General features: G+C 41.9%; 3 protein-coding genes across 4 annotated transcripts in view; 1 reads left to right on the forward strand and 2 right to left on the reverse strand.

Annotated features, from left to right (window-relative positions):
* The window catches only part of LOC308119454 (uncharacterized protein), a 14,204-nt gene extending 3,598 nt beyond the window's left edge, over positions 1-10,606 (reverse strand). The window contains exons 1-16 of the mRNA XM_080479462.1: positions 10,338-10,606; positions 9,090-9,213; positions 8,421-8,557; positions 8,170-8,339; positions 6,982-7,180; positions 6,220-6,464; positions 6,052-6,137; positions 5,579-5,640; positions 4,278-4,516; positions 3,350-3,539; positions 3,235-3,267; positions 3,017-3,137; positions 2,236-2,377; positions 1,986-2,144; positions 1,668-1,749; positions 606-1,168 (exon numbers count right to left, since the gene is read on the reverse strand). Coding sequence (XP_080335588.1) covers positions 606-1,168; positions 1,668-1,749; positions 1,986-2,144; positions 2,236-2,377; positions 3,017-3,137; positions 3,235-3,267; positions 3,350-3,539; positions 4,278-4,516; positions 5,579-5,640; positions 6,052-6,137; positions 6,220-6,464; positions 6,982-7,180; positions 8,170-8,339; positions 8,421-8,557; positions 9,090-9,213 — 2,552 coding nt within the window. The 5' untranslated portion in view covers positions 10,338-10,606. The remainder of the gene's footprint in view (positions 1-605; positions 1,169-1,667; positions 1,750-1,985; positions 2,145-2,235; positions 2,378-3,016; positions 3,138-3,234; positions 3,268-3,349; positions 3,540-4,277; positions 4,517-5,578; positions 5,641-6,051; positions 6,138-6,219; positions 6,465-6,981; positions 7,181-8,169; positions 8,340-8,420; positions 8,558-9,089; positions 9,214-10,337) is intronic.
* A 1,091-nt stretch (positions 10,607-11,697) lies between these two features.
* Positions 11,698-13,393, reverse strand: LOC308120293 (D-aminoacyl-tRNA deacylase 2-like). Its single transcript, XM_080480808.1, has 3 exons — positions 13,111-13,393; positions 12,808-12,877; positions 11,698-12,390 (listed from the first exon to the last, which is right to left on the reverse strand). The coding sequence occupies exons 1-3, from the start codon at positions 13,273-13,275 to the stop codon at positions 12,071-12,073; spliced, it is 555 nt and encodes a 184-aa protein (XP_080336934.1). The 5' UTR covers positions 13,276-13,393; the 3' UTR covers positions 11,698-12,070.
* Positions 13,394-13,814: 421 nt separating this feature from the next.
* Positions 13,815-23,421, forward strand: nubpl (nucleotide binding protein-like). 2 transcript variants are annotated; one of them, XM_080480618.1, is made up of 11 exons: positions 13,815-13,959; positions 14,989-15,130; positions 18,864-18,898; positions 19,232-19,322; positions 19,404-19,443; positions 19,519-19,609; positions 19,686-19,779; positions 20,464-20,549; positions 20,635-20,755; positions 20,840-20,922; positions 22,144-23,421. In XM_080480618.1, the coding sequence occupies exons 1-11, from the start codon at positions 13,834-13,836 to the stop codon at positions 22,231-22,233; spliced, it is 999 nt and encodes a 332-aa protein (XP_080336744.1). In that variant the 5' UTR covers positions 13,815-13,833; the 3' UTR covers positions 22,234-23,421. The 2 variants fall into 2 exon arrangements, with proteins under 2 accessions (XP_080336744.1, XP_080336745.1); XM_080480619.1 differs by having other exon boundaries at positions 20,464-20,537; positions 22,144-22,528.
* The last annotated feature ends 1,579 nt before the right edge of the window (positions 23,422-25,000 follow it).

A 25,000-nucleotide genomic window follows, 5' to 3' on the forward strand; every position in this document is an offset into this window, starting at 1 on the left:
CATTTTCAAGTGAAAATGCTGAAAACACAACTTTTTGAGAACGGTTGAGTCTCTGTGTCGACGACGGAAACACTGCTGCTGGTTATAAACACCATGGATGTCACAAACGGTTCTTCTGCACATGCTCAGTAGAACCAATCAGAACAAAGTTTCCCCCGAGGTCTTGAAGTTTATTGGGGTCCCAAGGCCCAGGATCCTGCGGAGAGCATTCAGCTGTCTGCAGGACAGAGTGAGCGTCTCACAAGTTGTGCTTGTGTGTCTTAACCAGCGGGGAGGAGGAGGAGGGGATTGTAGTAGAACAATTGAACTGTCCTCTAGAATGTCAGTGTACAACCAACAGCACCTACTAGTGGCCCAACATGAAAACGACATTGTTTTCAGTGTTTCTGCTGTTTCCATGGAAACGGACGCCGGTTTCAAAACGTTGCAGTGTAAATGCAAAACTTTTCTGATATGAAAACGCAAAACCGATTTTTTTTCCCTTGAAGCGTTGTCGTGTAAACGGCGCCCTCAGGCTGCAGACTGAGCATGTCTGAGGGCAAGATGAGCACCGTGAGCCTCCTGGGCCACCGGATCAAACAGACCTGGTCCTTGTAGTTACATACCTGTCCGTCTCCGAAGACTGCTTGACGATCTGCACCTGTGCCGGTCCGGCGATGGTGAACACGGGCCAGGGTTTGGTGCTGGGAGCCACCACGGGCTCCAGACCGCCGCTGACGCTCCTCTTTGTCGGCGGACCGGTCTCTGGATCCTTCGTCCTCTTCGCCAGGCGGACTGCAAGCCTCTGGCGCTTCGGCTCACTGTTGGGACTTGCAGGCAGAGTCTGCGGCGGCTCCGTCGGCGGGTCGTTCCCACCGTTGGCTCCGGCGCCGCTCTCCCCGCTGCTCGACCCAGTCTGACCCGCAGGTGGAGCCGGCTCCGCCTCCGACTGAGGGTCCGCCTCCAGCTTGTGTCCAGTGCTGGCCTGTGTGTCAAACTGCTGGGGAGCGGCTGTTCTGTCGGACCCCAGCCTGATGACGGGCGGGCTGCTGGGGGTCCGGGGCTGGATGACCACTGACGCTTTGGACTGAGCGATGATGGGAGCCGTCAGGCGGAGGAGGATGGGGAAGGAAGGCCGAGCTGCGTAAGGGGAAGCCATCTTTGAGGGAAAAGACAATGAATGTTTGACCTGTGAGGGAGAGAGACGACATGTGAGGCTGGGGGGAAGCAGCTCTTCTCTCTCCTTGTAGGCAGAGGAGCAAAGGTCAGGACGCACGTCCAGAGTCGCCGACCCGACCCGACCAGATCCTCTCCGCTGACCCGCCTTCCACCCGACGGCCGAGTATCTGAGTATCCAGCGGCAGGGAGAGGGGGACGACGGGGGACGACGGGGGACGACGGGGGACGACGGGGGGCGACTGCGCCTCCAGCCCAGCGGAGCGGTGTTCAGAATGAAAAAACTTTAAATAATGAATTCACGGTTGTTTCTGCATTTTTGCACCAAATGCAAAATCTATTTGATCCAGTAGTGAGGTTTGTTCTCTTCTATTGGGAACTATACGGTAGGAGTGTGCATATGCGCTTGCATACATGTTCTGAATGAGTTAATCATTAATGAGTGTGTGTTGTGCTTCCTCGGTTCTCGTTCTGCCTCGGTTCTGTGTGAAGGTGCTTAAAGAGAAACGCACCGCTGAGTTAAAAGAGTTGGCTGCAGGATGTTGGTCAGCGTCTCTGTTGTCACCATAACAGTCGTCAGAGTCGTCCTGAAGGCTGAAGGAGTGGAAACACAGAAAAGGGCAGAGACTTTATTCTCGATCAAACTAGTGTGAATGTTGATGCTCAAACCTGCTTCCTTTACACATGTAAGCTAAAAAAACAATAAATCCAATGTTTGTTTTTTTTTACATCCTTTCATATTAATTTAGCAGGAAACATAAGGTTTCTTAAAATTACAATTGTTTTAATCTGCTGGTACCGGCTGCTCCAAACTTGATGTGTTTCCGAACCTGTCAGAGTCGTGAAGTGGAGAGCTCAGCGTCTGCAGCGCCGTCTCAGACTCGCCCGCCTCCGACCGTTTCTCCGGTTTCTTGCCCTTCTTCATGCTGCAGTGAGAGCAGTTGTTGACCCACTGCACCACGTCGGGTCTCATGGTTTTCCAAAAGTACCTGTGGGAGCAGCGGGGGGGTCAGAGGTGAGAGAAGGTTGCCGGTTTGAAACCCTGCGAGGCCTGAGAGAGAGAGCGAGAGAAGGAGGAACCTCTCGTTGAGCAGCCGCAGACACTTGTTGACGTCGAGGTGGTTCAGCTCGTTGTGGTAATCCGTCAGCGCCGACTCCACCTGCTGCCGGCTCCTCAGGACCAGACGCAGCCGGTCTCCTCTCACCGCGTGGAGCTCGCCGTCTGCAAACCAGCACAGGTAAGGTCGCAGAGTTCACACATCCAGAGCGGAACCTCTGGAAACACAGAGTCAAACTGTTGCTCATCAGGCCCCTCTACAGGAAGCATGTTGAGAAAAAGTGTTAAAACTATTTTAATACAAACAGTATGTTAAGCAAATATCATATTTATTCATAAATCACTTGAAGAGGTAGAAGTATTTATCAGGTTTCATCAAAGAGGGTCATTGCGACTTGTATTGAGGTTCGTTTTCAGCTTCCTGTTGCAACAGGGAATCAAACACATTCTACATTAATAGAATAGAGACACTTTCATTTAAATTTAAACACAGAAACAGCGTCTGATTTAGTAATATCATATCTAAATGTCAGAATGATTCATGTTACGTTGAGAGTTGATGTTGAAGTAGGGTTCGTTTTAAATCACAGGGAGACTTTTGGCCCAAAATGAACAAAAGATATATTGTGTTTATAATAATATATATTTATGGGAAAGAAGATTGACAGTATTGTAAAGTAGAGTCATCTTGTCTCCATGACTACGGTTCCTGTTTGAAAATCAAGACCTTAATTCATATTGAAGTGTTATTTGTTTTGTGGAACTTTGTACTTAAAAGGAGTGTAATTTGATGAAAAGTGTCACCTTTCATGGCGTATTTCTTACAGAACCTCCTGAAGGTGTTTTTCTCCACGTAGCTCAGTCCTGGGGGGTACGTGCGGCTGGTCAGGTAAAGCTCCACCGCGTCGTACTTGGCAAAATAAACCTGCCAATACGAGAGAAAACCATTCAAATACAGCGTGTGGCAGGTTTTCAGACTCCCCGGGACCTGAATGGTTTTCTGAATGGAGTGTAGGACACACCTCCTCCCCGGGTGGAGGCTGGACCGACTGCACCTGTGGAGGAAACACAGGATTAGATGGACGAGCTGCACCTAAAGCCTCGAGGAGCTGAGCTGGGCTCGGTCACACGTCTCACCGCCGTCTCGGTGTGGACGACAAGCGTGGGCACGGCGTCCGGCCGGAGCACCACCTTGTCCCCGCCGCGGTCGAAGCAGTCCTCGGTGAAGTGGGTGGAGCAAATGGAGGAGCGGAGGCGGGGGTGCCAGTGAGGACGGCCGACGGCCTTCAGCCACTGAGCCAGCAGGCTCGTGTTGTTGAGGGGAAAACTGGAGGAAGAAGGTTCAGATTGAGAAGACGAAGGAAAGAATTCTCTTTCCACCGCTTCAGTCTAGATTCAAAGTTTTCCACTGGAAGGATCGGCTTCACTGGAACAGTTAGCGGAGGAAGATGCTCTATGAACATTTCTAATCATGGTGAGAAGAAGCAACACAACAGATGAGATAAACTCCCAACATGTGAACAGAAGCAGAACGCCCGGGGAAAGAGAAGCTATCTTTGCTAATGCTACCTACAATGGGACAGCATTCACATTGCTGTGAGAATGCTTGTGTCGGTTTAAGAAGTCCTTCTGCAGTAAACATGAGTTTAGGGAAACAGCAGCAGTGAAGGAAACTCCTGACGCCACAGGAAGAGTTGAGCTGCGGCGACAGAGACAGCAGCTCTGAAGCTGCTTCGATGGAAGACAAACAAACTTCTGCTGGAAGTTTGAATTGAATTCAACTTAGCACTCCTCCTATAAGTACAACATTTATACATTTAACTCCATACGCCTCATATAATCAGAATATGGCGCCGAATACAACAAAGTCATTTAAGGGCACTTATAGAGAAACCCTAAGAAATCCACAATGGATCTATAGATATTGTCTCTATAGAAGGAATTTACAGTTGGAACTGGAGATATGGTTTGTATAGAAGTGCCGAGTTAGATCTATAGATCTATAGATATTAGATCCTACAGAACCTGTGTAGAGTTAACGCTGTATTCTCTGGCGGAGGGTTACTTGTGGAAGGTGAGGCCCAGGCCTCGCTCCACGGGGCCGCAGCAGTTGGTGCAGTTGTAGACGCTGCAGCGCATCCACTTCCTCTTGGTGCGGTGGACGCAGGTGTGGCAGCTGGAGATCCAGCGGGCCAGGTCCCGGGTCATGCTGCCCCAGTAGAAGTGCTTGCTGATCTCCTTCTGACACGCACTCTGACCGTTGTGGCCCTGGTTGTTGTGGAACTGCTGCAGGATCGAGTTCACCTGGAAATTCATCCAAGATCTGAAAGCTTGAGTTTCTCCCCTGACTGCGGTCACACCACATCGTTTTCTAATGACGCTGCTCCAGGTTTAGATCAGAGCTCTCAGACTCCCATCCCCCGCTGACTATGGCTTTACTATTCATTAGAAAATCCACGTAAATAATTTGGTATCACAGATGTAATACAGGAAAAAATAGAACAACAACGGTAGAGAGGAATATTCTATAAAGGAAAACATAAGAACTGTAGCCAGTAATGTAATATTCCATCAGAGTAAATCAAAGTTAGTTTTGTAGTTTTCCAGCAGTTTGCTGGTATCGTATCATATTCACCATAGAGCAAACACACTACGCAGCACTCTCAGGGAGGTCGTCTGATTTGTTCACGATTCTATTATTTGCTGTATTACACATCTAATGACCAAAATAATTCCATTATTGTCCAGAGTCGTTTTGGTCGCTCCATCTGTGTAAAGACCATCCCCCCAAAATATATAAAACATGAAATCTAGGTTTTAAATAAGCATCTTTCCTTTATTTTGATCTGAATGTCGATCAGCTCCATCAGCTCCCTCTACGTACTTGTTGCTAGTAGCACTTCGGACTTTGGATGATTTGAAATATTTTGTGAAGAAAGTGAATTATTCTGACTGTTTGTGTGAGTGAGTGAATAATATTCTTCTTTTGCTTGAGGGATCAAGAGAAGCTTCAGGTGGTCAGGTTGAGTTTCTGATGCTTCGTTCAGAGGGTACTGCTCCTCATATCAGCAGTAGACATGCCTGCTCTGCAAACTGTCCACAGATTAACAGGTTAACTTGGGATTCTGTGTCTCCGGGTCACGGCAGAGCGACATGCAGAGGTCAACGAGCAGCGGTGTGCTCTGGTATGAGTGTGAGAAGCACTGATCATAACAGACTGATGCATTGATTTGTTTTTAGACTTCAGGAATCCAGAAGTCGAGAAAATCCACTTTACTCCTACAAACAAAAATACTCAGAAAAGAAACTCCTCGCTGTCGTTGACGACTTGAGGGAACAGGAAGTGAAGTAAGGCTGTATATTCACCTCCTCTCGGCTGCGCGGCACTCTGAGTGACGGAGTGACTCGTGTATACATCAGGACTCCATCTGAAACACAACGCAGGAATTTATTAGACTACTGTTTGTACCACGGCCACAGTGAGAGTTCTTCTGCACATGCTCAGTAGAGCCAATCAGAACAAAGTTTCCTCCCCGATGTCATGACTCCCCGTCCATAATCTCCTGGAACTTGGTACTTTTATTTTGACGTCACTGTAATAACAATCCAACTTGGTGGTTTTATTTTGACAGTCACCGTAATAACAATCCAACTTGGTGGTTTTATTTTGACAGTCACCATAATAACAATCCAACTTGGTGGTTTTATTTTGACAGTCACCATAATAGCAATCCAACTTGATGGTTTTATTTTGACAGTCACCATAATAACAATCCAACTTGGTGGTTTTACGGTGCACAGCGGATTGTTCTCTGCTGCTTGTGCACGTCTGAACTCACCGATGAGGCCGAAGCGTTTGGCCATCCTCCTGAAGGCGCCGGTGCTCTTCTTGTTGTGTACAGGTAAAACTCTGTGGCTCAGGTACCTGCAAGGATGAAAACACGACAGACTGAAGGAACCTTCAAACCTCCACAGAGCGCGTGTGGCGGCGGCGGCGCGCCGCCTACCTGGCGATGTGGTTGTAGACGGTGAAGGTGGGCTCGATGGTGGTCTTCCTCTTCCTCAGGCTCACGTCCTCCACCTCGTCGCAGTCGGGGAGGGAGTACTGGTGCTCATGCAGCCCCGCGGGGGCGTCGGCCGGGTCGAAGGGCAGGTCGGAGGAGCTGATGGTTTCCGCGGCGGCGGCGGCCGTGGACAGGAGGTCGTCCAGAGTGGTGGACTGCAGGAAGTCCTCTTCTGACGGGACGGGCAGCTGGAACCAGGGAGAGGTCCCGGAAGGAACCAAAAGCACTCAGAACCTCCACATAAAGCTCTAAAATAAATATTTGGATCAATCCCATTCTTCACACAATCACTGCTTTATTCCAACTCTGAAATAAAGTAATCTCACTTTCAAAGCCTTTCCTAAAACCTGATTCTTCTCAGATTAAATACTTTCTGTTTTATAAGATGACTTTTTAACAATATTCATTTAAATTAAAATGGATTTCCCATCAATATCTTGCTATTATTTTACCCCCGTTAGGTTATTTATTAGGGATGCGCTGATACCAGCGTTCACTAACCTTTGCTGATACCGAGTACCGACAGGAGTACTTATTAAATGCCTAAACTCTTTAGCATTTAGCATGTAGCATGTAGCATAGCTCAGAATAAAACTAAATAGCAAAGTTCTTCTGAAATGAACTTTGTTCACCTTTGTGTTTGATTCCATTCATTTAAGTGCTTTCAGCGGTTGTTAATTGTGATTCTGTGTTTCTGAGTCTGACCTCCTCGTCCCTCACGGCGATGGGCACCACGGTGGGCACGGCGTCCTTGGACAGCGTCGGCTGGCCGCCCTCCTCGCTCAGCGTGAAGCAGGACGGCTCGAAGTGCTGGGAGCAGAGGTAGGAGTTCAGGCGCAGTGAGCCTTCGTCCCGCTGAGCCAGAGCTAACCACTTCGCACGCCGCTCCGCATCCTTCGGGAACCTGGCCAGAAGAAGAAGAAGAAGAAGCTGAGCTGGTTCAGGAAGCGTTTTCACACAGAGCGTCGTCGACGGCCTTCAGTTCAGGAAGGAGATCTTTTCAAGATGAACAATTTGATGTAGCTGACCTCTGCTCTAGATGGTGGCGTTCCCCAGGGATCTATCCTCGGGCCTGTTTATTTCTTCTTTAAGGTCCAATACAACACTTCTGAATTTCCAGTGTGTGTTTTAGCGTGGATGGGACCGTTTACTCATCTAAATCCTTCATGGTTAATACTTTGTTTTATCTCAAGTTAGATTTCTACACAGCTTCTCCACACGTAAGAGAAGAAAGGGGAGCTTGGATCATTTTTAAATTATCACATTTTATGACGAAAATTGTCTTAAAAAACTACCTCTGGGTGAAACATTAGATTTATTCCGATGACTACGTAGAAAAATATAAAAGTCTCAGAAAAGTTTCTTGTAAAAAAATTAATTTGCGATATCAAGTAATTATAGCATAATATCATCTGCATATTGATACAATGTTAATTTTCTAATTAACTTTATCTGTGCAGTCATGCACTTATAAATTCTAAAGTACAGTGAGAAGCTTTAGGCCGTAGTTTTCAGTCAGAAAACAAAAAGTTCAGAGATTTAAGTGTTGGCAGCTCTTCGAGAGGTATAAACAGGACAAGGTAATGTTTCCATTTTGACTTATATGGAATTATTCAAACTTGTTTTATGAAAAGCAAAAATGTCACTTCTGTGGTTTTGGTTCTTAGTATAACACGTTATTATTGTAATATCTGAACTATTTGTTCATTCCTTATTGAAAGTTTGTAAAAAAATATTAATATTTTTGTAGGAATTCAGCTGTTTACATGCAATTTCTGTGGAACATTAGACAGATATAGGTCATCGTCGTCTGCGTATTGTGACAATGTGATTGGGTGATTTTTGTTTTGATTGATTGAATTGTTAAAAGTCAGTTCAGTAAAAGTGACCGACCGGTGGAAGGTGAGCTCGGGGCAGGAGAAGCTGGACGCCTCGCAGCCGTACACCAGGCAGTACAGGACGGGCTGGGCGGGCGGCTCCACCGGAGCTCGGTTCCGACAGAACTCGCAGGCTTGGATCCAGTTCTTCACGGCCTCCGTCACTCCCACCCAGTAATACATAAGCTGCAGGGGCGCAGAGAGGAGGCGGCCCGTTACTGGTGCCACAAACCAATCGGCCAATCGGGTCACGACCTCTGAACTCACCATTATCTCCTTCACCGCCCGGACCCGCCCCGCGTGGTTGTTGTTGTCATGGTAACGAGTCAAAACCTCGCGGATTTCTTCATCGCTCCTGACGACGCGGAGGAGACGGCCTCGATAGCTCCGCCAGAGGATGCCCCCTGGTGGACAGAGTGGGAAATGCAGTCAGTGAGCAGCCGTGTGACGCAAATCGCTTAATCTCAGTCGATTAGTTATATATTTCAAATGTCTTTAATCTGATGTTAGAGGATGAAGATACTCTATAATCTGATGTTAGGGGAGAAAGATGCTTAATAATCTGATGTTAGAGGAGGAAGATGCTCTATAATCTGATGTTAGAGGAGGGAAATGCTCTGTAATCTGATGTTAGAGGAAGAAGATGCTCTGTAATCTGATGTTAGAGGAGAAAGATGCTTTATAATCTGATGTTAGAAGAGGAAGATGCTCTGTAATCTGATGTTAGAGGAGGAAGATACTCTATAATCTGGTGTTAGAGCAGGAAGATGCTCTATAATCTGGTGTTAGAGCAGGGAGATGCTCTATAATCTGGTGTTAGAGGAGGAAGATGCTCTATAATCTGGAAGTTAGCTCATTGGCGTTTTGTGATCGACTGTTTCAACCAGACATTGTTAATTGTTAGATTATACCAGGATTGATTTTCTGTAAAATGACCTTTGTGGATGAAGTTTTTACTGGCAGCTCGAGTCACTTTCCTCGAACTTTTTGTTGCATTTGGAGGATGTTTTCCTGTCAGCAGATAGTTCTCCAAATCATCTAGAAAGGTAAAGGACGGCATCTGTAAAGGAGATAAACATGAGAAAAATCTGTTACAAATAATTTCATATTTCAATGTTCATAATATCATAAAACAGTTGAAAGGATCTCAGTATTCATACTGTGAAAGCAGAACACCAAATGTAGTGGGATCATGGTAAGTGCATTCATGAAATGTGTTTATTTATGAGTGTATATATATATATATATATATATATACACATATATATATATATTGAGGCATGTACAATAATGTAATTATGATCATCGTCAGTACAGCTACAGAAATGATCAGTTTAACATATTTGTGATCTGCGATGTTCATAAATCCATATAACCTTGCAGAAGTAACCATATTTCTTATGATTCTTTTAGTTAAACCATTCGAAGTTTAGGGTTTTTTTTTCTGTCACAACAAAACAAAGTATATCAATCTAATTTTAAATTATCTCAGAATTTGATCATTTCAATAATATTTGTTCACATTTTAAACCTTGGCCAACGAAAGCTGCGCCGTGAAGGTTATGTTTTCGGTTGCATGTATTTATTTATTAATTCCTGGTTTGTGTGTGTACTTTACCAACTTTTTTTAAAAACTAGTCCCCCTAGCCTGAAAACCTCAGGGATGGTTTCTCATCATCGTAGGACCAATCCACTACATTTTGGAACGTTAACAAACATGGCATTGACAAAGTCTATGCTCTACCAAGTGTCGCTCTAGTTTTTTTAAAGAGTTTCCCTCTGGGATCAAACTTGAACATTAAAAGCACAACCTGTTTCCCATGAAATATATAAGTGCCAACATTGACATTAAAATAGAATATTAAAATCACAGGAATAGGAAAATGTCAGATCATTTTCATGCACCAGAAATGTAAAAAATTCTAATTATTTATTGGCTATATTTGACTTTAATAGATAAATAAAGTCAGTTTGCACTTATCACGTGGTCACAATTTAATCAATTATGTCGGATTATAATGGTTAAAAACTATAAAAATACGATCGAAATATTTCATTTAAACTGACTGGGCTGTGCAAAACACACACATCTCCACATTTAATCCCTCAAACATGTTAGAAAGCGTATTTTGTTGTTGAAATGGGACCTAAAATGTGTGTAAATGAGCTGAAGTTGGTACAAACCGCTCCCTCCTTTTAGCACATCTTTCCACGGGTCAACACAAATCCTCGTTACACCGCCAACAACTTCCAACTCCAACCGCCGCCTCGCTGCCTCGAGTTAGAACAACACGGACCGCGAACACGAAGCCGACTCGCTCGACTCACGCGGATCTACACGGGTTTCCCCCTAAAGTTACACGTTTCGGGATGAATTTGAAGCTAAATGTGGCGTTTGGTTCGCTGCAGATTTACGTTAGCAATAGCAACCGGATAACTTCCGGTTGGCGGGCTTTCAGAATAAAAAAAATTGCATTTTTGGCTGACATGATGTGGACTATCTAAAGTTCAAATTATCCAACATTTTTTACAAATAGCTGTGTTGCATATCAAAGTTATGACAAAATCCACTGGCTTCTGAAAAAAAGTGAATAAATTATGTTTACACAAAGAGGCTTCATCAATCAACATCAACTATAGAGATATACACACAGAACCTGTTTAAAATTCAGTAAATCCAGATATAAACACACAGAACCTACATTAACTACAGATATTTATACATACACTGACGCTACATTAACTACAGTTATATACACAGACTCTGCATAGCATTATGATGAAAGCTTTTATGGTTATATTTAATGTGCTTTCAACAAAAAATATTTTTGGGTACTTTCATGTGAAAAACACTATAAAAAGTTTGAAAGCAAATTATTATTATTATTATTTTCATCTATAGAGGCTGTATTTTGTCTTTGTTTAGCAAATTAACTATTTCAGTTCATTATCAATATCTATAATCTGAATTGTGTAAAAGACCAAAAAATTACTGAAATAATCTAAACAAAACAACAAAAATTGTTTTAAAAACTTACTTAAAAGTACACAAAAAGCATGCTTATTTTCCTCAGGAAGTAGTTAAACCAAAGTTGTGCTTGTTGCTCACAGCGCCTCCTGGAGGCGTGGAGGATTCATGGCGCTGTCTAGTAACAACCATCAGGTGTTACAATGCTTTCAAGTCATTTGTAAAGAAATAAACTATTTTTAGGACATTAATCTTTTCCTTCTAAGTCACATTTCTTTTTTTTAATACATCTTGTGCAGCCTGTGTGTGTTTTGTTGGTCAAAATGTGCAACAATTCACTAAAGTTCTCTCTCACAGCCTCGCACACTAGAAATCTGATTGTAAAGCCTGTTTAAGAGACGAGGGCAATCATATACTGTGAAATGTTTCTACTGGAATTGTTGCACAATTTCAGTACATAAAGAATATACACAATAAAAACACAATAAACTGACAGTGAGGCACAACACCTGCTAACGAGTGAGGAAAGAGGTGAAATAAACCATTTGGGCGCCAAAGAAAACAAGAAACACCTAAAAATGGGAAACAATTTAATGGATAAGTTGGAGAAAAAAAAGAATATTATTGGTTGTTGAACCTCAAACAGACCTGTGAACTGCCTCACGTCTTCTTATTTACTGCAATGAGTTCAGAGAAGGTCCACATCTTTCTAGAGAGGTAATATGAGGGGCTACAGGGCTGGAAATGTTGGAATCCACTGGATTAAATGATTTGGACATCATTTATTTGAACTTTTATTAATGTTTTACATGAAAACAGACATTTTCTGGAATCAGATTTCGAGAAAACTTCATTTTTGGGCAGTTTGATGAAACATTTCATGGCGATGATGTAATTTATTGACGTGTGTATTCTTGTTTGTACCAATGAATGGTTGAGTCAGTGGGAATCAGAACTCCATCAGGTGTGTGTACGGTCCGTTGGTGTCGAGTTTCAGAACCTGTCGGTTCCCGTACGTGCCGTGTTTCACCGTCACAGACACCCCGGCCGCCGCCGCCGCCAGCTGCTCCTCGCACAGAGACACGAAGGCGGAGTACAGCCGCAGCCCGTCCTCCTTACCGATGTTGTTGTGGTACTGCATGGAGCGACCTTTGACCTTCCCGCCCAGCGTGGCCTGAGGGACGATCAGCACGCTGCCCGGCAGCTCCGACACCGACCGCAGCTTCCCAGAGTCCGCCTCACACAGACGCACGCTCAGCAGAGACGACACTGGACGCACAGCAGGGAGGACAGAGACGCACACATTCATATCTAAAAGTACTTCTTTAACTTTTATCATGTCTTATTAGATATTTCACCTTCGTTTCTATTCATTATGTGTGTTCTGTCCCACGTGGAGCATAAGGAAATTTCCCTATGGGATTAATAAAATAGTTCTATTCTATTCCATTATACAATTTACACAGAATCTGCATTAACTATAGATATATAGACACAGAATCTGGATAAACTATAGACATATAAACACAGGATATGTATTAACAATCTTTACGTGCAAAAAGAATCTTAATTAACTACACATGTATACACACTGAATCTGCATTAACCTCAAATATACACCGAATCTGCATTAGCTATAGACATACACACACAGAATGTGCAGGTCAGAGGTTAAAGGTCACTGACCCATCTTTGGCAGCATGTCCTCTGTGGCTCCCTTGAAGAAGCAAACATAGATCACCATTCCTCTGTCGATCTGAGAGTCACAGACAGAAACGCTGTCACCTCATCATCTGCAAACAACCCGTCTGACCTCTGACCTCAAGGTTCTATCCATCACAGTCAATATTCACCCTCGTTTCTCATCATTCTGTGGACAAACGTGCAGCAAAGTACATGTTGTCAGGTGTTTATCACGATAAAACCTTTTTTAATAACACAGTTTTAATATCTCTTATTGTCAGTGAGATGATGTGATGAAGGTCTCACCTGGACAAAGATCCCCTCCTCTTCCTCCTCTTCACCCGGGGGTCTCACCTGCAGCCGGGCCTGGACGCACTGCTGCAGGATGGTCCGAGCCACCGGACCCGAACCCGGACCTGGACCTAGACCCGGACCCGGACCCGGACCAGGAGCGCCGCTTCTCTCTGACATCGGTCCCTCTTTAGTCACCAGACTGAAGCTCTGAGAGAAAAAACCCTGCGAAACGTTGAATGAAAGGTGAGGCAACTCCTCAACACTTCCTCACTGGAAAAAAAAAAAAAAAACTTCCTCGCGGAAACAAGTTCATTGCGGATCAAAGGTGCGGGAAAATTGCGCATCTTTTACGCGGCAAGTTCAAAGCTGTGCATTTTGTTTTCATTATTTTATTTCAGTTATATTCCACGCTGATTACTAAAAAACTGTCTAATCGGTCTAATCTACTGGGTAAAACAGCTAAATAAGGTAAAAGCTGAAACAAGCAGAATATTACGACTTACTTATTCCCTGATCTTAAAAAGAAATTCTTCAAAGCAGGACATTGTACTTTACATCTTACAATTTTATGTAAGACAATAAATTGTAATTATTTTGAAAGACAAAAAAACAGGCAAAGGACACTCTGACTGATTATCGATATTTTACCTTATTCCTATTTTTAAAACATCGTGGATTCATCTTTGCGCATGCGCAGTTCGCGCAGCTTTGACGCGCTCGGACGCTCACACAAACATGGCGCAGTTCAGTATCTCTCTGTCCCGTTTCACAGGAATATCCGTGAATACAGCCTCGTTTTTACGAGCTGGCTCGGAGATGAGACACGGAGCGGCCTGTTGTTTGCTGTCGAGACGCTGCCAGGTGAGATTTACCTTCAGAAAACCTACAAGTTGGTTAAATTTGCTCCATGTCTGTTCCAAAAGCCTTAGATGAACACCGGAAATGAACGTGTTCTCTTCAAAATAAAGTCTATAACTGCTAAATCTGCTCATAAAAGAAGAAAAACCTGCTCTGGGACATGATTGCAGTAAAATGTATATGCTTATGTTTTTCTAAAATAATCTTTTACGATGCAATAGTACCTTTTTGTACTAAATGAAACTATTTACTTGAATTGAAGTTTATTTTGAAGCCTCTAACCAGAACTCATATTTACACATCGTAAATTAAGTAATGTCCATTTAAGTCTCAGTTTTTCTTAATTCAAAGCTTTTTTTAAATGTAAGAACTGATAAAACCTAATAAGATTCAATCCTGTAGGGATGGGACGTGTTTATATTTGGTGATTGCTGATGATATTTGTTTATTAGACACATTTAGAACGCGCTTTATTATCTGTGTTTTGACTATTATGACAATCATTTGCGTTTGTTTATTAGAAAAACTAAAGTTTTTGGAACAATCTATTAGAACATGGTCAAAATTGAATGAGTTTTTAAAGAATATATTAAAGAGTCACTTTAAATTAATCTAGAAACAAGACAAACTCTATAAAACTCCAGTATAAGTAAAAGTAAAAGTTGAGAAATCCAAGTTTTGTTTTCAAATAAAATAAGTCACTGAAAGTAATGCTTAGTTCATTCCTAGTCCCAGATATGTGTGGAGGTTCAACTTATAGAAATCTGACAGATGCAATATTTCTGTTCTTTAAAATAAATCTATTTTTTGTTTATAGATGTTATTGTTATGTTTAAGATGAAGTAGATGTTTTCTCAGTATTTCAGCCTGAGAGGTTTTATTTCTGTGACAAAAGAAATGATTTTGTGTTTTATTACTGCAGAAGTCAGATTTTGTTATTCCAAGCTTCAATCTCTCTCCGTGATCCACAGCGCTGACGTCGGCGTCCGATATTAATTCTTTTATGTTTCCGTCCTCGTCGTCCGACTGAAGTCGGTGGACAGTAAAGCGTTGAAGGAGCGGCAGCGGCAGCACATGGCTCGAGGTCTTCCCAAGCAGAAGCCCATCGCCGGGGTCAAGCAGGTCATCGTGGTGGCGTCTGGGAAAGGCGGCGTGGGCAAATCCACCACCGCAGGTACGACGCCGCGCTCGCACCATGAGGCGAGATGATGGAACGTTTCCAGGGTTTCCGTGTCGGGGAGTATTCAGTTCTACCTTCAGGATTCTTTTGTAGTTTTGACCAACAGGAAAACTTTTCTGACAAGTTTGACTTTTGTATTCCGTAGATTTTCTAAATATTTCTAATATGTTTTTAGACTAAATTTAGATTAAATAGGACTTATTTATGTTTAAATAAGTGAAGTTTTTTCCCTCATGAGTTTTGCCCAATTTCATGAATCGTGAATTTTCATTGTAATAAATTATTGTTTTCATTGAATGAATTCTTCCAACTTAAAACTTGTTTAAATGGAGAAAAAAACCACATAAATAAAGGACGTATCTCATTATTTTTGCTTTAAAGAGTGAAAACATTAAAAAACAGAATTACACTTTGACTTTTAAAAAAGTTTGACTTTAAATTTTGTACGTCTTATTTTTTGCGTTTCTCTTAAGAATCCCTAAAGTTCTCCAGACACCCGTCATAAAAGAGAAAGAAAGTTAAAAAAGAAAAGATAAAACAGGAAGAGGAAAGACAAACTTATTAGATTCTTTATTCTTAATCATTTCTGATTTCTGTCTTTTTTCATTGTAAACATTCATTATTTTACATTTGAGTGTTTTTTTGAAGTACAAAAGAGATTTACACCGTTTTCATTCGTTGCTGAGTCCATCCCATAATATGACTCCCAGAAATGAAACTCATCTGTATTTAACATTAATTCTCACACGACCTCGAATGACACCCAACCCTCTTAAATAACAAGTCTTTTCTCTTCATTTAAAAAAAGTGATGGAATACTGGTGGGAATACTTTTATTTTTCACTCAAAGTAAAATTTCAAATGTTTTTAAGTTTATAATATCTACAAATACTAACGTGAGATTCTATAAATGATTAATTAGTGTTTTCCAGATAGGAAGCTTCATTTATTATTCTAATAAGAGTTTAATGAGGTTCTGTATGTGTTCTATATGTGTTCTGTATGTGTTCTGTATGTGTTCTGTATGTGTTCTGTATGTGTTCTATATGTGTTCTATATGTGTTCTGTATGTGTTCTATATGTGTTCTGTATGTGTTATATGTGTTCTATATGTGTTCTGTATGTGTTCTATATGTGTTCTGTATGTGTTCTATATGTGTTCTGTATGTGTTCTATATGTGTTCTATATGTGTTCTATATGTGTTCTGTATGTGTTCTATATGTGTTCTATATGTGTTCTATATGTGTTCTGTATGTGTTCTATATGTGTTCTGTATGTGTTATATGTGTTCTATATGTGTTCTGTATGTGTTCTATATGTGTTCTGTATGTGTTCTATATGTGTTCTGTATGTGTTCTGTATGTGTTCTATATGTGTTCTGTATGTGTTCTATATGTGTTCTGTATGTGTTCTGTATGTGTTCTGTATGTGTTCTATATGTGTTCTGTATGTGTTCTCTATGTGTTCTGTACGTGTTCTATATGTGTTCTGTATGTGTTCTATATGTGTTCTATATGTGTTCTGTATGTGTTCTATATGTGTTCTGTATGTGTTCTCTATGTGTTCTGTACGTGTTCTATATGTGTTCTGTATGTGTTCTATATGTGTTCTATATGTGTTCTATATGTGTTCTGTATGTGTTCTATATGTGTTCTATATGTGTTCTATATGTGTTCTGTATGTGTTCTATATGTGTTCTGTATGTGTTATATGTGTTCTATATGTGTTCTGTATGTGTTCTATATGTGTTCTGTATGTGTTCTATATGTGTTCTGTATGTGTTCTATATGTGTTCTGTATGTGTTCTATATGTGTTCTGTATGTGTTCTGTATGTGTTCTATATGTGTTCTGTATGTGTTCTATATGTGTTCTGTATGTGTTCTGTATGTGTTCTGTATGTGTTCTATATGTGTTCTGTATGTGTTCTCTATGTGTTCTGTACGTGTTCTATATGTGTTCTGTATGTGTTCTATATGTGTTCTATATGTGTTCTGTATGTGTTCTATATGTGTTCTGTATGTGTTCTGTATGTGTTCTGTATGTGTTCTCTGTGTTCTGTATGTGTTCTATATGTGTTCTGTATGTGTTCTCTATGTGTTCTGTACGTGTTCTATATGTGTTCTGTATGTGTTCTATATGTGTTCTATATGTGTTCTGTATGTGTTCTATATGTGTTCTGTATGTGTTCTGTATGTGTTCTATGTGTTCTCTGTGTGTTCTATATGTGTTCTATGTGTTCTCTGTGTGTTCTATATGTGTTCTGTATGTGTTCTATATGTGTTCTGTATGTGTTCTGTATGTGTTCTGTATGTGTTCTATATGTGTTCTGTATGTGTTCTCTACGTGTTCTGTATGTGTTCTGTATGTGTTCTCTATGTGTTCTGTATTTGTTCTGTATGTGTTCTATATGTGTTCTATATGTGTTCTGTATGTGTTCTGTATTTGTTCTGTATGTGTTCTGTATGTGTTCTATATGTGTTCTGTATGTGTTCTCTACGTGTTCTGTATGTGTTCTGTATGTGTTCTGTATGTGTTCTATATGTGTTCTGTATTTGTTCTATATGTGTTCTGTATGTGTTCTATGTGTTCTCTATGTGTTCTGTATTTGTTCTGTATGTGTTCTATATGTGTTCTATATGTGTTCTGTATGTGTTCTCTACGTGTTCTGTATGTGTTCTGTATGTGTTCTCTACGTGTTCTGTATGTGTTCTGTATGTGTTCTATATGTGTTCTGTATTTGTTCTATATGTGTTCTGTATGTGTTCTATATGTGTTCTGTATGTGTTCTATATGTGTTCTGTATGTGTTCTATATGTGTTCTGTATGTGTTCTATATGTGTTCTGTATGTGTTCTATATGTGTTCTCTATGTGTTCTGTATGTGTTCTCTATGTGTTCTGTATGTGTTCTGTATGTGTTCTATATGTGTTCTGTATGTGTTCTATATGTGTTCTCTATGTGTTCTGTACGTGTTCTATATGTGTTCTGTACGTGTTCTATATGTGTTCTGTACGTGTTCTATATGTGTTCTGTATGTGTTCTGTATGTGTTCCGTATGTGTTCTATATGTGTTCTATGTGTTCTCTGTGTGTTCTATATGTGTTCTATGTGTTCTCTGTGTGTTCTGTATGTGTTCTATATGTGTTCTGTATTTGTTCTATATGTGTTCTGTATTTGTTCTATATGTGTTCTATATTTGTTCTATATGTGTTCTCTGTGTGTTCTATATGTGTTCTCTGTGTGTTCTATATGTGTTCTGTATGTGTTCTATGTGTTCTATGTGTTTCCCCGAACCTCAACACAATGAGACACAAAGACAAAACGTCTTATTTGGGATCAGAAGTGAGAAACACAACGAACACAAACGTTCAAAAAGTCGCTCGTTTTGTAAAAAACACCAAGAGTTCCAGATCATCTCTTCTTTATATATATTCTATATGTGGCTTCCAACTGAATAATCCCAGATTAAACCCAGGAACTTAGTTTCATTCTCTTTAATTCGTACTCCTTCTAGCATTCATTAAATCTCACATTGTTTTGGAACATTTTGTTAGAATGAAAGTAAAAGTGAAATACAGAAGAAACATCCATCGTTCTCAGAACCTGAAACGTTCTCGTCGCCTTAAAAAAAGAACAATCTCAGAAGTTTTCTTCGTATTTCGTGAACTTGTGATGATAAAGAAAGAAACCTGTGATTTATTCATTCTTTGTTTCTTGTGTCTGCAGTGAATCTGGCTCTGGGTCTGATGGCCAACGACCCGGTAGGGAAACTCCTGCTGCTCTATGATCTTTGACTTTACTGCTCTGTTTGAATTCTACATGCACCTTTAATCTTATTCTAACACTCTGACAACTTTCACTTTAAAAAGTCTGAGCTAATAATAATAAACCTTAAATCTTAGATTATTTAAAGAAAAAAAAAAAGTCTGAGAATTTCTTGTTTTTATCTTAAATTGCTCAGAAGTCCTCCATTGAGCCGATTAAACAGTTTCTGTCCGTCCACTTCCAGGAGACGTCTGATGTCTTATGAAATACAGATAAAAACATGAAAGAAAAGATGTTTGACTAATTTGACTGTTTCTTCTTCCTGCCAGTCGAAGTCGGTGGGGCTGCTGGACGCCGACGTCTTCGGCCCGTCCGTCCCCAGGATGATGAACCTGCGAGGAAACCCGGAGCTCAGCCACAGTAGACACTCTTTGTACCAAACTTTATTTACAAAGGAGCCGGTGACGCTGAGCTGACTCCTGCTGTCCCTTTGACCCACAGATAACCTGATGATCCCGCTCACCAACTACGGCGTTCCCTGGTGAGAAGAGTCACCACCATCATCACTCTGTATCTCAGAAGTCCCGCCTCTCCTCACACCTCCGTCTCTCTGCAGCATGTCCATCGGCTTCCTGGTGGAGGACGCAGCACCCATCGTGTGGCGGGGGCTCATGGTGATGTCGGCCATCGAGAAGCTGCTGAGGCAGGTGGAGTGGAGGAATAAAAACATTTGTTCTGGTGAAGGTGAAGGAAGCAGGTGAAGCAGTGGAGGTGTGTTTGCAGGTGGAGTGGCGAGCGTTGGACTACCTGGTGGTGGACATGCCTCCAGGGACGGGAGACGTCCAGCTGTCCATCACGCAGAACGTCCCCATCGCAGGTCGGGTCACACATCATCTCTCTCTCTCTCTCTCTCTCTCTCTCTCTCTCTCTCTCTCTCTCTCTCTCTCTCTCTCTCCTCACTCGTCTCACTCTCACTCCATCTCACTGTCTCACTCGACTCACTTTCAATCCAACTCACTCTTACTCCATCTCACTTTGTCTCTCTCACACTCTCTCTGTCACTCCATCTCACGTTGTCTCAGTCCATCTCACTTTAGCTCACTCGTCTAACTCTGTCTCACTCCATCTCACTGTCTCACTCTGTCTCACTCGACTCACTTTCAATCCAACTCACTCTTACTCCATCTCACTTTGTCTCTCTCACACTCTCTCTGTCACTCCATCTCACTTTGTCTCAGTCCGTCTCACTGTAGCTCACTCGTCTAACTCTGTCTCACTCCATCTCACTGTCTCACTCCGTCTCACTCGATCTCACTTTGTCTCTCTCACACTCTCTCTGTCACTCCATCTCACTGTCTCACTCCGTCTCACTCGACTCACTTTCAATCCAACTCACTCTTACTCCATCTCACTTTGTCTCTCTCACACTCTCTCTGTCACTCCATCTCACTTAGTGTCTCTCCATCTCACTCTGTCTCACTCTCACTCTATCTCACTCCATCTCACTTTGTGAAGAAGTTCTTGGAGGTGAATGAAAAAAGAATCTTGTTTTGCGTTCCAGGCGCCGTCATCGTGTCGACGCCGCAGGACATCGCTCTGCTGGACGCTCGCCGAGGAGCCGAGATGTTCAAGAAAGTCAACGTGCCGGTAAAATCAGTCCGTCTGATCGGACCCAGACTTTGTTTGTTTGTTTGTTTGTTTGTTTAAAACGCCTGTGTGTTGTGTCCTCCAGGTCCTCGGCCTGGTGCAGAACATGAGTGTCTTCCACTGTCCCAACTGTAACCACCAGACGCACGTCTTCGGCTCGGACGGCGCTCGGCAGCTGGCGGACACGCTGGGAGTCTCCTTCCTAGGTGGAGGCCACTTCCTGCCGGCTGCTGATTGGCTAAAAACTCTGAGGAGGAGTTTTAATGTTTGTTTCCTGTGTTTGAGTCCAGGTGACGTCCCGCTGCACCTGAACATCAGAGAGACGTCTGACCGAGGACAACCGGTGGTCGTCTCCGCTCCAGACAGCCCTGAGGTCCGTACTCTACTATACAATACTGTACTGTACTGAACAATACTGTACTGTACTCTACTGTACTGTACTGAACAATACTGTACTGTACTCTACTGTACGGTACTCTACTATACGATACAGTACTGTACTGTACTGAACAATACTGTACTGTACGATAATCTACTGTACGGTACTCTACTGTACAGTACTCTACTGTACGTACTCTACTGAACAATACTGTACTGTACTGCACGCTGCTGAACGATACTGTACGGTCTGTACAGTCTATACTAGACTGGCCTGCAGGATACTATACTGTACTATACTTTATCGGCTCTACTGTGTTCTGCTCTACTCCACTGAGCTATACTATACTCTATGATACCATGCACTGCTCCACTGTACTCTACTCTGATATACTCTGCTCTACTATACACTGCTCAGTTATACTCCACTCAGTCTGCTCACAACTGTGGAGTTCAAGTTTATTTTCATGATTTTTTGAGGTATTTCTGTTTTTAAAGTAAGATTTTTTTTGCTCTGGTGCGTATTTCGTTTTTTAAACGATATTTTTTTGTTTTTTTTATATATAATATTTAATTTGTCTTCATCGTGTGTTTGATTAATTGCAGTGTATTTCATTTAAATGTTCAAGTATGAATTCAGATTTCTCAAGTTTTCTTCAGGTTTTTGTTCACTGATGCTTTTATTTGAGCTTAATTATTATTTTATTTTTTTCTAATTTATTTACTTATAAGATAAACAGCAAAATTAAAAAAATAGTTTAAACTGCAGAAATCAGAACTTTAACTCTGATTTCTGCATTTTAAACTGTTTTCTATTTCCCTGATTGCCACATGAGTGTTTTTAACAGTTTTTGTCCTGTTTTTGTCCTGTCCATGACTGTTTGTCCTGTTTTTGTCCTGTCCATGACTGTTTGTCCTGTTTTTGTCCTGTCCATGATTGTTTGTCCTGTTTTTGTCCTGTCCATGACTGTTTGTCCTGTTTTTGTCCTGTCCATGACTGTTTTGTCCTGTTTTTGTCCTGTCCATGACTGTTTGTCCTGTTTTTGTCCTGTCCATGACTGTTTTGTCCTGTTTTTGTCCTGTCCATGACTGTTTGTCCTGTTTTTGTCCTGTCCATGACTGTTTTGTCCTGTTTTTGTCCTGTCCATGACTGTTTTGTCCTGTTTTTGTCCTGTCCATGACTGTTTGTCCTTCGCGGTGCGTCTCTGTGCTGCAGGCGGCGGCGTACAGACGAGTGGCGTCCGCCGTGGTTCAGCGGTTACAGGAAGTCGACTCCCCGCTGACCGACGTCACAGAAAGACATTAAGACTCTCCGGAGTCCGGCCAAGAGAAACGCACACACTGCACTGCTGTGGAAACAACGCGAGGCGTCAGGAGACTCGTTTCACTGAACAACCTGAGATTTAAAGGACTTTTCTCCTGGTCGCTCGACGATCGCAGCTCCTCACTGCAGAAAGCAGATTGTTAAAGGAGGAGAGCGTCCCTGTGTACAGTGTATAGTTTGAAGTTTACCGGTGTGTTCATGTGTGTACATTTGTAATGAATTCTAAAAGCTGCTTCTTATTTAAAACTGAAATAAAGAAATAAAGTGAGTTTCCTTCAATCAGTGGAAAGCTGTTCAGTGAATGTCCAGCAGGGGGCGCCGAGTGTCAACTGAAACAAGTCAGAGGCACTTTGTGTGTTTTTATGTTGGAATTTTAGAGGCGTGTCTTAACGATTTACAGGAAATACAAGAATACACCAAAACTATCATCTGTCTTCATATTTCTGCTCTTTTTCTTTTTCTCTTTTTTTTTATGTTTTTTTGTTTATTTCTGGTCAATTTGCATCATTTAGTGTTTATTTCATTCATTTCTCTTCAGCTCTTCCTCCACTCAGTTTTTCTGTCTTTCTACTTCTTTAGAGTATTCCTGGTCATGTTGCGTCTCTTTCATTTTCTGTCTGTGGTTAGTTTCTTGTCTTAATACGCTTTTACTTCCTGGTCATTTGAAATATTTCAAATCTTTTTTAGCTCCTGTTTGTGTCTGTTGTTATTTGGTGTCTCTTTTCTTTGGACTCTTTGTGTCTGTTGTTATTTGGTGTCTCTTTTCTTTGGACTCTTTGTGTCTCGGCTCATTTTCCATCTTTCTGGACAGTTTTGTTGGTTTTCATTCTTCCTGCTTGTGGTTTTCAGTTTCTCCTCATTTTGAACCATTTCTTCTTTATTCCAGTGAGTTCTGTAGAATGTTTGCTTGTTTTGTCTCTAGATTCTACCATTATATGTCTTTTTCTACTATTTTCTACTACTTTGTGTCTTTAGATGCTCTTCCTTTCTTCCGGTCCTTTGGTCCGTCTCATGGTTCCAGGTCAGTTTGTGTTTCTCAGGATGAAGTTTCCATCAGGAGTTAATATGAGACTGTTTCTTTCTATTAGTTTTATCTCTCTGTTTCTTTCTTTCTTCGTCTCTGTGACTGTTTGCTGTCGCGCTTTATGTCGCTTTTAAATCTCAATCTCCCTCTTTAGTAATTCAGTGTCTGACATCCTGAGGTTCTCCTCATCACGACTCATCAGAACCGTTTGGACTCATGAGCTCCTCTTGTTCTTCACCCTGCCTCCGATGGTTCTGCCTTCCAGTCACACAGAAATCTGGGATGCTGAACCCGGCGGGATGAAGTCGACCTGCCAGACAATATATTCATTTCTTGCTCCCTGGTGAAGCCTCCATCCCTCTGTCCCTCCCTCCATCCCTCCCTCCATCCCTCCATCCCTCCGTCCCTCCCTCCATCCCTCCGTCCCTCCCTCCATCCCTCTGTCCCACCCTCCCTCCCTCCATCCCTCCCTCCATCCCTCCGTCCTTCCCTCCATCCCTCCATCCCCCCCTCCATCCCTCCCCCTCCCTCCATCCCTCCCTCCCTCCATCCCCCCATCCCTCTGTCCCTCCCTCCATCCCTCCATCCCTCTGTCCCTCCCTCCATCCCTCCCTCCCTCCCTCCAACCCTCCCTCCGTCCCTCCCTCCATCCCTCCCTCCATCCCTCCGTCCCTCCCTCCATCCCTCCCTCCCTCCATCCCTCCATCCCTCCGTCGTCTCTCTGTGAGCCTCTACTGAGGATTGACATCAAACTCATTTAACCTCGAATCTGGGAGTCAATTCTATTTCAGCTCAGGAAAAGAAGCAGACACACCAGGAGGAAGAGGGGGAGGAGAGGAGGAAGACGAGAATGTGTAGGAGGAAGATGAGAAACTGGAGGAGGAGGAGGAGGAAGAGGAGGATGAAGGAGAAGTGAGTTTCCTACAGACAAACTTCAAATCCATTTTAATATAGAAAAGTCACGTTCTTGTCACAGAAACAAACATTAAAGACGAGTTTTAATTTATTTATTCCTCCAGCGAGCGAAAGCATCAATTATCCAACAAACAAAATGACTTATTGATTCACTTTTACTGCAACTTTCCAAACTTCTCAGCATCTCATCCAAATATAAATCATAAATCATCAAACTCCATCGACTTCCTCACGTTTTTAGTCTCGTCAGTGTTTCTCATCGTAATGAGAGAAATATCATCAGTATAATATCATAATATCACTATAATATAATATCACTATAATATAATATCACTATAATATAATATCACTATAATATCATCAGTATAATATCATTATATCATCAGTATAATATCACTATAATATCATCAGTATAATATCATTATATCATCAGTATAATATCACTATAATATCAGTATAATATCACTATAATATCATCAGTATAATATAATATCACTATAATATCATCACTATAATATCATAATAATATCATCAGTATAATATATCAGTGTAGCAGATTCTCATTAATTTCTAAGTCATAAAAATAATTCCAGTCAAAGGTGTGAAGGAGAGAGATCTTTTGTTTTCATCGTCTCCACTAACTTCCTGCAGCTCAGCCATTTTTCATTTCTCAGAAAAACACTCAGTACATCTTCAGTACCTGACAGATTTTTATGAAAAAGTATTTTTTCTTACTGTACAAGTTTTCCTGGTGAAACTAGAGAACTGAGCTGCAGCAGCAACTCTTGCTGGTGTTGTTGGACGGCTGCT

Source organism: Lipophrys pholis (genome assembly GCF_963383615.2).
Source record: "Lipophrys pholis genome assembly, chromosome: 14".
NCBI lineage: Eukaryota > Metazoa > Chordata > Actinopteri > Blenniiformes > Blenniidae > Lipophrys > Lipophrys pholis.

What these genes read in the sequence shown, in the direction of transcription:
- LOC308120293 (XM_080480808.1), bottom strand. Translation starts at nt 13,275, where the DNA reads ATGTCAGAGAGAAGCGGCGCTCCTGGTCCGGGTCCGGGTCCGGGTCTA. An exon ending in AGGAGGGGATCTTTGTCCAG is followed by an intron (nt 12,878 to 13,110) that starts GTGAGACCTTCA and finishes TGTGACTCTCAG; the next exon opens with ATCGACAGAGGAATGGTGAT. An exon ending in GGACATGCTGCCAAAGATGG is followed by an intron (nt 12,391 to 12,807) that starts GTCAGTGACCTT and finishes CTGTGCGTCCAG; the next exon opens with TGTCGTCTCTGCTGAGCGTG.
- nubpl (XM_080480618.1), top strand. Translation starts at nt 13,834, where the DNA reads ATGGCGCAGTTCAGTATCTCTCTGTCCCGTTTCACAGGAATATCCGTG. An exon ending in AAACCCGGAGCTCAGCCACA is followed by an intron (nt 19,323 to 19,403) that starts GTAGACACTCTT and finishes TTTGACCCACAG; the next exon opens with ATAACCTGATGATCCCGCTC. An exon ending in GCTGGGAGTCTCCTTCCTAG is followed by an intron (nt 20,756 to 20,839) that starts GTGGAGGCCACT and finishes GTTTGAGTCCAG; the next exon opens with GTGACGTCCCGCTGCACCTG.